The 14,797-nt window shown below is 44.9% G+C and overlaps 1 protein-coding gene across 1 annotated transcript in view; it reads right to left on the reverse strand.

Annotated features, from left to right (window-relative positions):
- LMF1 (lipase maturation factor 1) overlaps window positions 1-14,797 on the reverse strand; it is an 89,509-nt gene that overhangs the window by 39,294 nt on the left and 35,418 nt on the right. Inside the window, exon 5 of the mRNA XM_053470909.1 lies at window positions 11,229-11,294. Coding sequence (XP_053326884.1) covers window positions 11,229-11,294 — 66 coding nt within the window. The remainder of the gene's footprint in view (window positions 1-11,228; window positions 11,295-14,797) is intronic.

Genomic DNA, 14,797 nt, shown 5'->3' on the forward strand with positions numbered 1-14,797 from the left:
CTCTCACTGCTTTAGCTATACGTCATACAGGGACAGCCAAGCTCTTGCAGCTGTAGAAGTCTACGAGCGGAAACAGGACTCTCCCTTTAGCGAATAGGACCAACTTCTCTTCAAAACCTCGTTCTTGTCCGCAGTGTCACACGGTGGGCACGGTGATTGAGGATCGGTCGGTTCTGTTGTAGGGAAAACCATGGAAACCTAAAAAGCCATTTTATTTAGCTTTCTTATGAGACAGACACGAGAAGACAGCCTTCCTTGTTCTTCATACCTTGACAAGCACCGGCCCTTATCCAATAAGTTTAAGCGTCCGTCTCCGCTCAATGAAGGTACCTTTGTAGTCCCTTTAACCACAACCTTGAATCAGCCTTAATAATAGCTGTGGCTACTATTTTTGTTGGGGGTAACACGGGGGGGGGCATATATTGGGATGTGAGTACCCTGTACATCCCTCACGTTGCTGTAGAATAAAGATTTCCGACAATGTATATGATTAGAATAATTTCATCTTCCTCCAGTGAATGTCAGATGGGACACCCCCATCCGAATTTATTTCTGATATCTCGTCTTTTCATTGCCTTCAAAGCAGAAAGGATCGCGGAAAACCGACCCGCTGCTGAAATTGGACGCGTTCATCTTTTTTTTTATGCGTTTCCATAAAATCTACTAATAACCTCATGTCACAAGACCCTCTCTTGTAATTAAGGGCTTTAAAAGAATTAGTTCTGGCGAATGCTCAGCATAGCTTTCTAGCAGCGTGAAGAGGGCCTCCATTGTATTGAATGTCCTGGGGGTGACAGGAACACCGCACCACATGAAGGACCTCAAGCCAGACCCTTTCTTCAGAACCATTTTTAACATTTAACGCCGGACGCTATTTTTTTTATGGAAATCCATCAAATGCCGGCTGTGACAAATCTTTCAGTTCCATTATGAATTACAAATTAAATATACATATAAAAAAATAGGGAAATAGAGAATTGCTAAATTAAGCTAAAATATTTTATTCATTACTTAATAATAATAATTCTGGTTTTATTTGGTTGAATGGTTAAACTGCATATTCATTCCCATTGTAACTTTAGGTGGGTTGTTCATGAAACGTTTAGGTTCCTTGTGATTTATGAAGATTATCTTGAGATTGACAGAGGGTTAAACTTGGCCCGAGTTACTTGACCTATCAGTATAAAATCCATTGACAGGCATCCCAAGATGCTCAGCTATGAGGTCACCAACCCAATGGTGATGAATTAAGCTGTTGAGCCACTTCTTCAATGACATCATTGATGAACCTTCTCAGGAAGGTTTGAGGGACCGTCAAAGTTCAAGCATTCTTCTGCACCCAATGGGCCCATAATAGGTCCTGCCTATTTTTGCCTAGATTCATTTCCCATTGGACTATCTCATTTTTTTTGTTTTAAGAAAAGGCAATTTGCCTCAACTAAGGTCGTGCTCTGATCAGAGAACCACAGATATCGGGTGGGCTATAAAGAATCAAAGCAATTGGTTAAAAGGGGCTTCGGACTTGAGAATTCACTTCGCAGGAATGACACTTGGCACTTTCTCCGATTCACCATGCTCGGAATTTTCAAATTGGTTCCATACATCGAGGAGAGAGCTGGAGGGTGAGCTCGGGTTGAGCAAATGTATCGCGTTACCCTCCAGTCGCCAGCAGAAAAACAAACCCGACAAATTGCAAGGGAGAGGCGGAGGGCAAATTTGGTTATAAATGGGGCTACGATTACCGAAGAGGAAATATCATACTACACCTTTGTATAGGTGTGCGTGATACCTTTCATTTACTAGGCTTCCGGAGATTATATTCGCGGCTCATGGAGACGAGGGGCCAATCCGGCAGCAAATCTGAAAGTAAAATCTATTTCCGGCGAGAAAATTGATATTTCTGATCAATCATTCAAATGGTTTCTCATTTTTTTAACCAGGAACACAGCCAGAAACGCTGGAAAGTTCAAGCTCGGCCGTCCGTATTCCAAAAGATACCACGGAATGTTCAAAACGATGACCTCAAAAGTTACTTTTGGAGGCAATACTGTGTCTTCTCTAGATGGCGTTACCATAACAGCAGGTAGATAGAGGTATTTCTTGCTACCTACCAAGATTTTGGGCGCTCTGGACGCGCAACTAAGCCGCTACCTACTTCCTGTTTCCTGTGCCAATTAAAACACGTAGATATTAAAGCAGTGAAATAATCAGCCAATCATCAAACTTTAAGGGATTGCAAATACTGGTTTAAATAATTTTTTTCTCCCCAGATATCCTAAAAAAAACAAACCAAAAACTGTGTGGTGTGTTAAAAAAATGTTAAGTTTGGTTAACTTGTTGATTAACGTCGGGCTTGTTTAGTCTTCTTTGAAGTCTATTTTAAGTTGCCGTACGGGATCACGAGTCGGTGAAGGTAACTGTATCAGAGGATGAAGCCTTTCACCTGGGGGCAACTCACTGTCCCGGCCCACGTCTCTGGGTAAGAGGGGCTGACCGCTCAGGGGTCCCACACAAGACATCTGATAGGACAGTAAAGCACCGCTGGGCCATTGTCCTCAACCCCAGGGGGGCCACAGACACTTTAATTTTACCCCTTAGAACTTTGTGATCTGAAACAAATTACTGCCTCCGTCCTCAGCGTGATCTGACCTTTCTGGATAATTATTAAGCCTTTTTAATTGAGTTTTGGAGCCACGGATTGATCGAGTACAAATTACGTGTTCTATACGTACGGAAAGTGACATTTTATATACGGATACGCTGACGCGGGGCTGGATATTTCTAAGGCAAAAAAAAGTAGTTCTATTTGTTTTGGGGGGTTTTTTTAAATAATTTTTAAAGAATTTAAATAATTACTATGAGGACAAAATATTAGTCCTTACAACATATGTGCAGTAATTTTTTTGTCTCTTTTGTTCTTTTCTGGATGATTTTTTTTATTTTTTATATTTTTTATTTATTTTTACTTTTTTTTTTGCTGTCAATGTGATGTCCCAAGTGGGAGTTAAATTTATATCCTCCACTGTAAAATCTGTTGAATAGTTTAAAACAAAATATTATAATTTTTTTATTTTTTTCTACTGAATAAGGTAAAAAAAAACCAGGTGAGTTAAAAAAAATAAAAAAAAAAGAATTTAAAAGTCTGTACACTCTAAAGGGGCCACTTTTTAGGGCCAGCTTTCATCGTTATCACAAAAGTGCAAATGTGACCCTGTTTTAAGCCACAATGAGGTTCTGCATCATACAGAATAATTATTTTTTTTGCCCTCATTCTGGGAAATTAGTATGACATCATTACCTGGACAGGGCAAAGCGAGACAGCGGGAAAGTGCCCTGTGTTCTGTGGAGGTATACATCTGCCCATACGCCTCCTCGCCTACATAAGGAGGAAGATCACAACTCAAAAAAAGATGGCGGCCATAAAAAGAATTCATAGCGGCCCAACGCCACGGCAAATAACCGCCCCGCAGCTGTCTAATGCATGGTTCCTCCCCGCGGAATAAATGGATTTCGGCGGTTTAACCCGTTCCGTGCCCCACAGATGCAACGCTACCCAACAATCAAGTTGTTTATTTTTCACCATATGCCCAATTACCCTCAAAATTGGTCCTGCGGTGTTGAGAGGATCCCCAGCCGGATGTATACGGGCAGGATGGGCACCGCGCCAGCTAATAAATTAACTAGCGCCTCGGACGGCCGATGAAGGTGATTTAAAATTATATTTCCAAAGTCATGTTTGTCTCGCCGTGAATAGAGAACGCCCTTTCGATAAAAGTACAGAGTATCACTCAGTCTGGGCCTCCAGACTTTTTGGCACGAGGTATGAGGTCTTTAGTCAAAGTTGATACCTTTTATTGGGCCAACACACAAAAAAAAAAGATGTAAAGTTACATAAGCCTTCAGGACCTCAGAGGTCTCTCCCTCAATTAAAAAACTTTCTCTTGGGTTGATACAGCCATATCTGTTTTTCAGTAGATATTCCGGTGTATTTTAACCTGGTTCTAGATCCCCTGTAACCGAGAAACCCGTCTAATCCGGGACAAGAATACCCTTGGCTCGTCCAAAGTGGAGCAATGAGAAATATTGGATTCGTTGCTATGGTGATTGCTTCACTTTTACTTCCTTGCAACACAACTAGTCTTCCGATAAAAGCTAATAATTAGAAGTGTTAAGGGTTAAACTGTGATATATTTACAAAACCAAGTTACAAGACATTTTTTATATTAACATCTCTCACAGAACTGGGTTCAAAGTGACAAAATAGGAGTTCCAAGTTTATAAATCGCATTAGAATCAACGCTGCCTCGTAAGAGTCCTGTCAGAAAAACAAAATGGCCGCCCCCACAAAGCCTACTCTGGTATTATTTGTTAACGTGTAAGAAAATGCTTTGTATACAGAAAAGGGCGATGATGAAGAAGGTCATTAGGGTCCCTTATTTTCTTTTTTTGGCAGATCGGCCCCATTCGGCCCCCGTCTAGTCGCCCGTTTCTCCTGCTGTAAAGACTCAAACCTTAATCAGTCGTTGGTCTCGTCTTAGACCCAGGGGCCGTATGCCTATCCCATGCGTGTTTAAACCCCCTCGCCGCCCGCGCCGACGGCTTAGCGTAGCAGAGCGCCGCTGAAATCTTACAGCAAAATAGTTAATGTCCCGGTTACCAGATTCTGTGCCAGTTTTTTTTTTTTTTTCTTTTTGGAGGGGAGCGTATAATGTGTCAGCTTTTGTTTGCTACCGCTTGGAAAGTCCAAGCTATAAATTAAATTAGCACTAGACAAAGGAGACCATTGTGCATGCATAGGACTGTAGGATTTTGCTCATAATGGCGTGGAAGGTGATTTATGGGCCCAGATGAGAGGTCAGCTCCAAGCACACGACTCCGGAGCAAGACGGGGGACGGAAACCCCCAGAATTTGACTTTAACCGTTTGGTTTTGGGGAGTCACCTTCCAGCTGCGTGACCTTAGAATTAGACGCGATGGATACCGGATAGTCACCGGTCACGATAATTGTTGATAGGTCAGGTTTTTTTATGGTCAGACAGAGAAACGCACAATTCTAAAGAAAAAAAAAATCCTAAAATAATAACAAAATTAAACCAGAAATAAAGTTTCAACCAAATGGCATTAAATAAAAAATAGGAACTTTTGTATCAGATTATAAGGCAAAAACAAAAAAATTACAATCCGTATTTTGTTGTCGAGTAACTTGGTATTTTATTATCAATGCCGTTCTGCTGATGTTCTTCAAACCCGTCCAAAGCTCCATATGAAAGCCATCTTATTCTAATATTGAAGAATATTTTGTTTGTGAAGAAAAAAAATGGTAAATCCTGATTACCATTAATCCTTAGAATGTTTTTATGCAAATGGGTACAATATCAAGGGAAGCCGAGAAGAAGATACTTGGTAACATTCCAGAAAGGTGAGGTTCTACTAGTTTCTGGAATTGACCTTTTGGTGTGATGGAACCTAGAGATATTTCTCTGTTACTTTAAGGCATCTATGTGGCCTTTTCTCCCACCACGAACTCGTTGGTCAGGTGGATAAGATGGACATTATGGGTGAAGCAAGGGCAGATATGGCATCAGCCACCTCCACCTCCTTCTTGTTGGGACCCCCAAAGAGTAAACCTCTAAGCACCTTCAAGATGGAGAGAATTTCAGGAAATTGTGAACGTTCCTACAAGCCAACGGCCTTCTCGGAACTATCCCACCGGAGCTGACCCACCTCGGTATAAGGCTAGAGGAGGATTATTGGAGTTCAAGTCTGGTTGGAAAGCTCTAAGTTGCGTATCCTTGGCCTACCACAGTGTTTATACGGCATGATTAACAACGCGGTTTGGAATCCGGCACCGTGAAACTAAAGACATATTTCAAGGATCCCACAAATCAGTTCAGAAAGGGTGCAGCGCAGACTTCAGACGCAACAGAGATGTTTTACCCCCTTCCCGAACGTGACAACATAAAAACCAGTCCCCGGGCAGGATCAGCTCTCTGACACGCCAAGGGACCTCCAGGTCATTAACGTTGGGATCTAACAGCTGACGCGGAGAACAGGAGCTCGCGTCGGGTAAATGGAGAAGGTGCTCCTGTCTTCTGCGGGCTTAACAAGCATCTCAACAAGATAAAAGCCAATTAGGAGCAGCGGGGCAGAGAGCCGGTGAAGAGCTGATTAAGTGGCTGTGAAGGGGGGGGGGAATGGAAGGATTAAGCTGATTAGGAGCGAGAAATCCAATGAGTTGTACACTACGGACGGACGGGGGGGGGACCGTTACAACTGTCACAGCTTAATGAAACCCGACTGATACGGAAAAGGTCCTTGCGATGGGTGGGATGTTCACCTCTTAGATGTTTATATGTTTATATTATATATAAATATCATATGAATGTGTCATTTTAATAAAAAAAGAAGAAAAAGAATAGCAATAAAATCAGGAAGGGGCGCAGGAGCGTGGAATGTTGTACTCCTCCACGGCTGGGGGAAATGTGGATCTTGAATTCCCCCTACAAGTGAATATTATGCCGTGGGATGGAATCTTTCCAACGTGGACAAATTGGGCTTTAAAAGGAAGATTATTAAACAAGACCCCCCCAAAATGACCACGGAGGATGACAAGCGCCAGGCACCCCCGCGGACTGTAATTGGCCATCACTGGCGGGAGGGAGGGGCTGAATTAGTGGATAGGTCCTGAACCTCGAGGAATTTGCCCTGACATCATTAAAACACGGCCCTCGGGCTTCAATTAACTACCCAACAAGATGCTGTCTCTGAAAATCAGCGAGCGTCTTCATTTCTCTCCCGCCGCAGCGGCTCCCGGCTCCCGTCAATAATGTCAGAGATCCATTTACTGGGAATTAGTGTTTTCCATAACCCGGGTCTACGAGGCGGCGCGTTATTCTGAGCGCCATCGAGAAGCCCGCACCCACAGATGGAACTAAACACTGAAATAATACTTAACGCTACGATAATAATATAACGATAATAATTTAACGATAATAATATAACGTTACGATTCCAAGCAGCGTTGGGTCGCTTATCACGTTATAAAGCGCCAGCGGATTCGGGAGCGCTAATCCAATAGGAAGAGTGAAAAGTAACATAAAAAACATGTATAAAAAAAACGGTACAGAGCGTACAATCTTAAAATAAATTAAAGGAGCAGGCGAGTCACTGTATTGGACGTTACCAGCTCTGCTGGAAGGACTTCTATGTACGGACAGCCCTTTTCTTCCCAGATAGGACCTGGACATTTCTGGCCAGGAGCTCTCAAGGTGAGGTTAAACGGTGGCAGACACAGATGGTGTAGCGGGGTATACCCCTGATAACGCTGATAAGTCCCTTCCCTACTCACTTACAGTGCATGATGTCATAGGTCAGTGACGACAAATCGTTAGAAGAATGGAGGCGGGGGACACGGCGTCACCACCACCCTGACACCATGTCGCCCCTATAATAACCGCAGGAACAGGAGAAGGTGAAATGAGTTTAGCAGAACGGAGGAAGCTGGGTTTCTCGGGGTGTCCGTCCGTTGGACTCACCAGGCTGCGAACACACCTGGGAAACATTAAGAATCCTCAGGACTATTATAAAGCTCTATGAATACAAAATCCAGACGCCGGGTAATAACGTTTCGATGGTATGCTGACAGTTATCTGCCGGGGTTACTGCCTCTGCCCTCGGCGTGCACGCCACGCCGGCGGATAATTGCTTGCATGCAGGTCTGAAGCTTCCAAAACCCCTTCCAGACAAGCAGATGAGACAACCTGCTCCGAGCCTCCAATCAGCACGGCCCGCCGCTCGGTTAATGGCCGCAATTTGTTTTTTCGCTTGCGTTTTTTTTTTTTAGCGAGAGGTTATTATGTAGGAGTGCGGGTCACGTGGAAGCCCCCAAAAGAAGGGCCGGTCTCGCCATTCTGCCCATCGTTCCAGACCCCAGCCATGAAGACGAACAGGCCTAGATGGTATCCAGCTGTGAAAGAACTACAACTCCCAGCAGGCAAGCCTGTTAATGATGGGGGAATGTAGACCGACCGTACCTGGTGAACACGTAGTTCGGACTCTAGCACACCCCAACATTTCAGGGGTCCAGATCGGGACCTTGTGTTCCGGGTTGGGGGGGACTTGGAACTCAAGATCTTGTTCCATTCTATTTTTCCATTCTTTAGCCAATTGTGAAGTGCCACAGGATACATTTTTGATAAAGTTAAGGGTATTTGGTGGTATTTAGGTCCCAAGTCCTACCTCTTCCACATTAGCAGCCCGAGTAATGAGAACGTTGGAGGAGACGGGCTAACGAGGCAAATAATTGGGGAGCCCGGCTACTGGATGGGGTTCACGTCACCCTTTTAATATTGCCTGATAAGATTATGAGCCAGGCCTGGCTTCACGGAGTAATTACGGCTCCTTAAGATGTTAGGCTTATTAAACAAGCACCGGGCTAACACAGCATGTGCTCTCCCTTCTGCTGCTAATTACCGATGGACGGCTAATTAAGATCCATGGTTTATATGCCTCCATTAACCCTTTCCGCTACTGCTGGCCGCTCCGAGTCACTTTGAAGATATGCAATAATGAAGGAATCTGTCATTTTAATTAAGTTGCCCAGATGGAGTTTATTTTATATATATTTTGTTTTTTTTTAAATAAAGCTTTTCATGTTTCTGCAACTTTCGGAATGTGTTTAATGACATTCAAGCGGAGGTTTGGCTTCTGGGAAAAAAAGATTTCACGTAATAAGACGGCGAAACCAAGTTATCGGAAGAATTCTAGGAAATTGTACAGCAAAAAAAAAAAAAGAAAAAGAAAATTAGACGGAAAATACTAAAATGTCATTGTATATAAAAAATAAATAAATAAGAATTCGGTTAAATAGAGAATTTGGGGGAAAGTTTGAAAATGGGTTTTATCCCCAAAGCAACCAATGGGCTGGTCTAATAATATTGGTTGTTACGATGATAGGAACACTCTTACAAGTGGTCAGAGCTGACACGGTACCCCCAACACCTGAGAAGGAGCCGACACGGTACCCCCACACCTGAGTCAGAGGCGACACGGTACCCCCACACCTGAGAAGGGGCCAACACGGTACCCCCACACCTGAGAAGGGGCCGACACGGTACCCCCACACCTGAGAAGGGGCCGACACGGTACCCCCACACCCGAGTCAGAACCGTCACGGTACCCCGACACCTGAGAAGGGGCCGACACGGTACCCCCACACCCGAGTCAGAACCGTCACGGTACCCCCAACACCTGAGAAGGGGCCGACACTGTACTCCAACCTGGAGTGAGAGCGGACATGGTACCCCCAACACCAAAGTCAGAACCGACATGGCACCCCCCACAACTGGAGCCAGAGCCGACACCGAACCCCCCTCAGCTCAGTGAGTGGTCTTGGTGGATATGCAAACACTCCTAGGAACCGGACTCTGCATGTAATATTTGCATGGATCATTTGCATGCCCGGAGTTCATCCCATTAACAATAGAACTCATTTGACTACAGAAATTTCAGAATTCAGCTCCCGGCGCGACGTTCTGCTGCTCTGAAAAAGATCCAAAACCCCCGTCTGCCGCGACGTCCTTCAGAAGCCACTTTGTGAGGAAAAGGTTAACAGAAATGCTCTTTGTTGGACTGCGTGTTTTCATAAAGCCCAAATTCCCCTGCTTCAAACACTAGCTAATTCCCCTTTTTCTTTCTTTGTTCTTCGAATTTGGAGAAGTCCTGAAGCGTGCCCTGACCGCAGGGGGAACGGTGCAAACGCTGGGGGACACATCTCAGTGGTGCGCGCGGATTGCAGGGGACCCTAATCCCCGGGACCCCGGCCGTCTATACACGCAGTAGGTTATGAGGGTGGTCGGTAACAATGGTGGCAGGGATCCCCAATGGTCTGAGTGGATCCTCGGGACTCCATCTAGTGCGCCAACTAGTGGCAGGAGGTCCAAAACACAACAGCACACCTTATACTTTCTTTACACTGTCCTGTATCTTTCTATATATATATATAATCACACAACTGCAAGTCATAGGCCCCATTTGGCCCCCGTCTAGTCGCCCGTTTCTCCTGCTGTAAAGACTCAAACTTTAATCAGTCGTTGGTCTCGTTTTAGATTCAGGAGCCGTATGCCTATCCCATGCATGTTTAATTCCCTCACTGTATTACCCTCTACCACCTCTGCTGGGAGGCTGTTACACTTATCTACCACCCTCTCAGTAAGATAAAACGTCCTCTAGTGTTTTTCCTGTTGGGTCAACCAGGGGTCACCGGTTGTATAGTGTGTGAAATATTTAATTTACCCCCCCAAAAATGTATAATACGCACATCTAGTAACCCCGGCGCACGGAACTCTAACGAGGCCCTAATATCACATCAGACATTCCGACAGCTTTACCGCTCCAGGCTTTGAAGATCCCCGAAGCGATCAATACAGCTTGATGCTCGGCTAATAAATGATGTTTGCCCTCCGGCTCCGGCGTTTATCACCTACAGACAGACAAAGCTATTGCCCTGCATGGTTCTCACGGTGAAAGATCTACCCCGACGAGCTGCGGAGACCCGGGGATCGGCGGCACACAGAGCGGCTGAAAATTACAAAGTCACTTTGTGGTCTGGCTAGAGGCCACCAATTACCCACACAGCGGGCAGGTGATGCAGCTCCACATTTAAACATGAAAGCGATGCGGACGGGCTTCGCACATTACGGCGAAGAAAAGCTAATTATTTGTCAGCTCCGAGGGGTGACTAACGAGTAAATCAGCGGGTCACAGAGACACCCCCAGCCTTGGGATGTTAGGACAGCAGGGTCCGTCCGGGGGCGATGGGATATCATAAATACCAACACCGTCGCCATCTTTATTACTAAAAAGATGGTAACGCCCCCCCCCCAACACTGGACGGACTCGCAACTTCTAACCTCTAGGCACGGTCCGTCAGCCGGGTATCTAAACCTCCGCGGCCACCATCTTGAGTGCAGAGCGCCATATCCCAGCGCTCCGTGTCATAGTGGTGAGCTTTGGAGGCTGAGCCGCAGCACACCTGGGGGCCCGATCACCTAAGGGCGACCCCCCCCTTCCAGTTTTGCAGCTGGGGAAATGCTGCCCCCTAGACCTGCCATCCTAGGTCTATGTTGGTCCAGAATATGTCGTAGGGTCCTGTTTCGCTGTGCAATCCCCCCCACCCCGGCATCAATTGGATGTCGGGTATACGATGACGCTCCAGAAATACTCCTTACCTCGTAATGGTAGTTCATACATGTCAGATCTCTCCAGCATCGGTCCCCGCGGATTTTGATCAGACCCTAAATAAAAAAAACAAGAAAACAATATATATTTTTTTTTCAGAACCTTTTACATACAAAGCATGATTAAAAAAAGGAGCTCACAGTATGAATATTAACATTAAATAATATATTTCATATCAGTCATATTTTTTTTTATACCTCCCAAGTGTCCCTGTTTTGGAGCGGCAGTCTCACCCATTCTACCATGTCCAAAATGTTACACCACCATATTATAATCTTCTGTTGCGAATTACACCGGTATACAGTAATATTTTGCCACTTAATGGAATTCATGCAGAATGGTACAAAACGCTCGCCCCAAATGAAGGGGTTAACCGTTAACGACCAGGAAAAGTGAATGGCGGAGACACCTGGTTGATTGTCAGGAGGACATCTGCAAGCCACGCTCCGGCCTGAGGCTGGGCTGCTGTCCCCTCTCTGGCTTTGATCTCTGCTTTAAACCGCTCTGCGATTCGGATCACTGATGAAGGAAATGGTTCGCCGGTCAAAGGTCTGCGCCAAGATGGACCACATGTGGACAGCTCCATCGTATGTCTTCACCTCCTCATATGACCGGCTCGGCCCCCGTGTCATCAGATATGCAGGTGACTCATTGTAAGAAGATATTAAGAGGTTGGGGCAGTCATAAAATGTCTGGGCTGGCGTTGAGTCACCATGGACTGTCTGTCAGGGACCTTCTGGGTGGACAGCCAGGACAGAAGGCTTCTCTATTAACCCGGGATATCATTAAATGGTTAACTTGTCCCTGCTAATTAAGAAACAGGATACTGACGTTGACGATGAGAATCCGGAATGTCACGTCTTAGAACTATCTAAACAAAAAATGATAGAAATTCAATTAAAAATAATGACGTATCTCATCCCCGGGACAGTTGATGGCGACGGAAAATCCCAATTGGTTGAGGGGTCCCTGGAATTCTGGTGGCCTGAGCCCGTTTTACATAATAACAGACAACGAGCTTTGTGAGTGGGGAGTAGTGGAGCTATCCCTGTGGAAGAGGTCATTTTGGCAGTTGGGGGAGCTATTTTTCATAATATCAGGGGAGCAGTCCCTGTGATTCTGGCAGTTGGGGACATTGTCCTTCTGTAGAGCGCCGTCTCTGTGGTTATGACAGTCGTGGTTGCCTGATTATATGGCAGTTGGGTGCGCTGTTGTCTACTTAACATGACACAGGTAAACAGTCCCCGCGATTTTGACAGTTGAGGGCGCAGCTTCCATATTACTTAGTTTTTTTACGAGATAAAGTTCCCCAAAAATATAAGTTTTCATCTTAAACGCGGTTATATCAGCCCGGTAATTCATTCCACCAATATTAATAAATAAATAAATACGTTTCTCGTACATCCGACACCCGAGGGGGTGAAAAGATGGCACCCTTAAAATGAGAAATACTACATATTAAAGCATATTTTTTTAATAAATGCCCCCCCCCCCTTTGGCCGAGTCCTCCCCGTGCCAAGTCTCCTAATTGGAAATTGATGTGCATCTGCGCGGCCGGAAGTCGCATGTGATCACAATCAGTAATTACAGATGCCGGTGGCAGCCACTTGGTGCATCCATAGAACGCTCGGCGTCGCGGCAGGAAGTCAAGCTGGATTATGATTGGCTGGGACGCTCGGCTCGGTTCAGATGCAGACAATTTGTTTCGCTCCGGCGTTTCTATAATTTGTTACGAATGCGAGGAGCGTATGAAGGAATGATAACTGTACAAGTGATAGGTTTTAGGATCTAATCCACGTTGCAGAACTCCCACATTCTGCTTTGACATGAAACCGCCGATCTGTGGGATTTCGGAAACATTTGTATCTGATTAACGGCATCGCCGAGACAACGCCGAGAGGGGGCTTTACTCGCTCGTCGGCATACTTTCTGTGATACGTGAGCGAAAAAGAAAGAGGGAGGAATGTAAGAAAGGACGATACATTTAAAGGAAAGGATGCAATTTCCAGGTGTCCAACTGGGCCTGAAGCCAAGAGTCTACTTTGGGACAGTAAAAAATGGCTACTAAACGTTAGAAATAAAGGAACGCTATAAATATACATTTTGTGTTGCGACCTTCAGCTGGGGTGCTTCTAGAATCAAGAACCTTCTGAACAAATCTGACCCTCACAGGCATCCTTAACCTCTCTACATGGCCGGACTTAACAGGTTGTCCAGTGCCTTATGAACGTTGCGCATGCTCACCCTTTCCTGGCTCCACTCTCCTTGAATCAAATGAGGTCCAAGGGAACTTAAAGAAAAGCACCCGCCGTGCCGGATAAGGGTGACACATGGACATTGCTTCCTTTTTGGGCGGGGGAGGGGTTCTAGCTTAATTTTCAACTTGGTAGCCATATAGTTTAGAAATGGCCTTGAATCTGTAACCATGATGTATACTGTATATGGGATTCCATCTTAGCTGAGACTAATGGGGTCCCCTCCCCCCACTTTTGGCTGAGACTAATGAGGTCCCCTCCTCCCATCTTTAGCTGAGACTAATGGGGGTCCCCTCCCCCATCTTTGGCTGAGACTAATGGGGTCCCGTCCACCCCCTCCATTGGCCGCTCAATAATGGCGTCAGCTTCCTAACAGTTTCCGAGAAAGGGATGCCATTACCTACGTAAATCAGGAGTCACGGAGATGAATGAAGGCCTTGCTAATTGGCTCGGGGGGGTAATTAGGAACCCTCTGCAACGGGAATACAGCTGTTTTGATAGAGTACGCCATGGCGTCAGCCACTGAAAATAAACACGGCTCGTACCTGCGCATGTGTTTACAGAATGCCGACTGCAAGCGAGCGATATCCGACGGAGGGAGATAAATGGCGGTGATGCCCAACGAACGACCCAATTCTGCGCACGCTTGGCAAAGGTCCAAACCAGATTGAAGGTGCGGTTCCATTTAGACGAGGCATCCATTCCTCCCTCTAGCACGTCAAGCAAATAAACCTTAACACATGTGCCTTCCCCTGAGGGTTCAATCACATCAACAACACCGAGACTTCTATGAAGTCACATGATCATTAAGCATTCCCTGAAAAATGATAAACAAAAAAAAAAAAAACTAACACATGATGAAAGAATATTCTTGGGGAAAAGGTTTTGGCCGTTCAGCAATTAAAAAAAAATGCAATAATGCAATTAGTTATAAAAGTGTTAAATCCTCTAGATTGTCAGCTTACGAGCCCGGCCCTTTTTTTTTTTACTTAACTAATCTGACTTTAAAATGTATGGACTGTAAAAATATTATTAATACTAATAATATTATAAATCTATTAGATCGGGTGGAACAGCACCTTTAGCATTCCACAGAACCAGCTGTTTTTCATACAAAAGATGATTTAATGTTATTTTTTTTTTATTATTATTTGAGATCTATAGAATCCAGCTACTAAGGAAGCAATATCATTTTATATATATATATATATATTATATCTTACATTTATTATATCTTACATTTATTATATCTTATATATGGCTCTTGGGATTCGTTGAGGAACAGTATCAAGGTATATAGTTAC

This window comes from Spea bombifrons, chromosome 7 (genome assembly GCF_027358695.1).
Source record: "Spea bombifrons isolate aSpeBom1 chromosome 7, aSpeBom1.2.pri, whole genome shotgun sequence".
Classification (NCBI taxonomy): Eukaryota; Metazoa; Chordata; class Amphibia; order Anura; family Pelobatidae; genus Spea; species Spea bombifrons.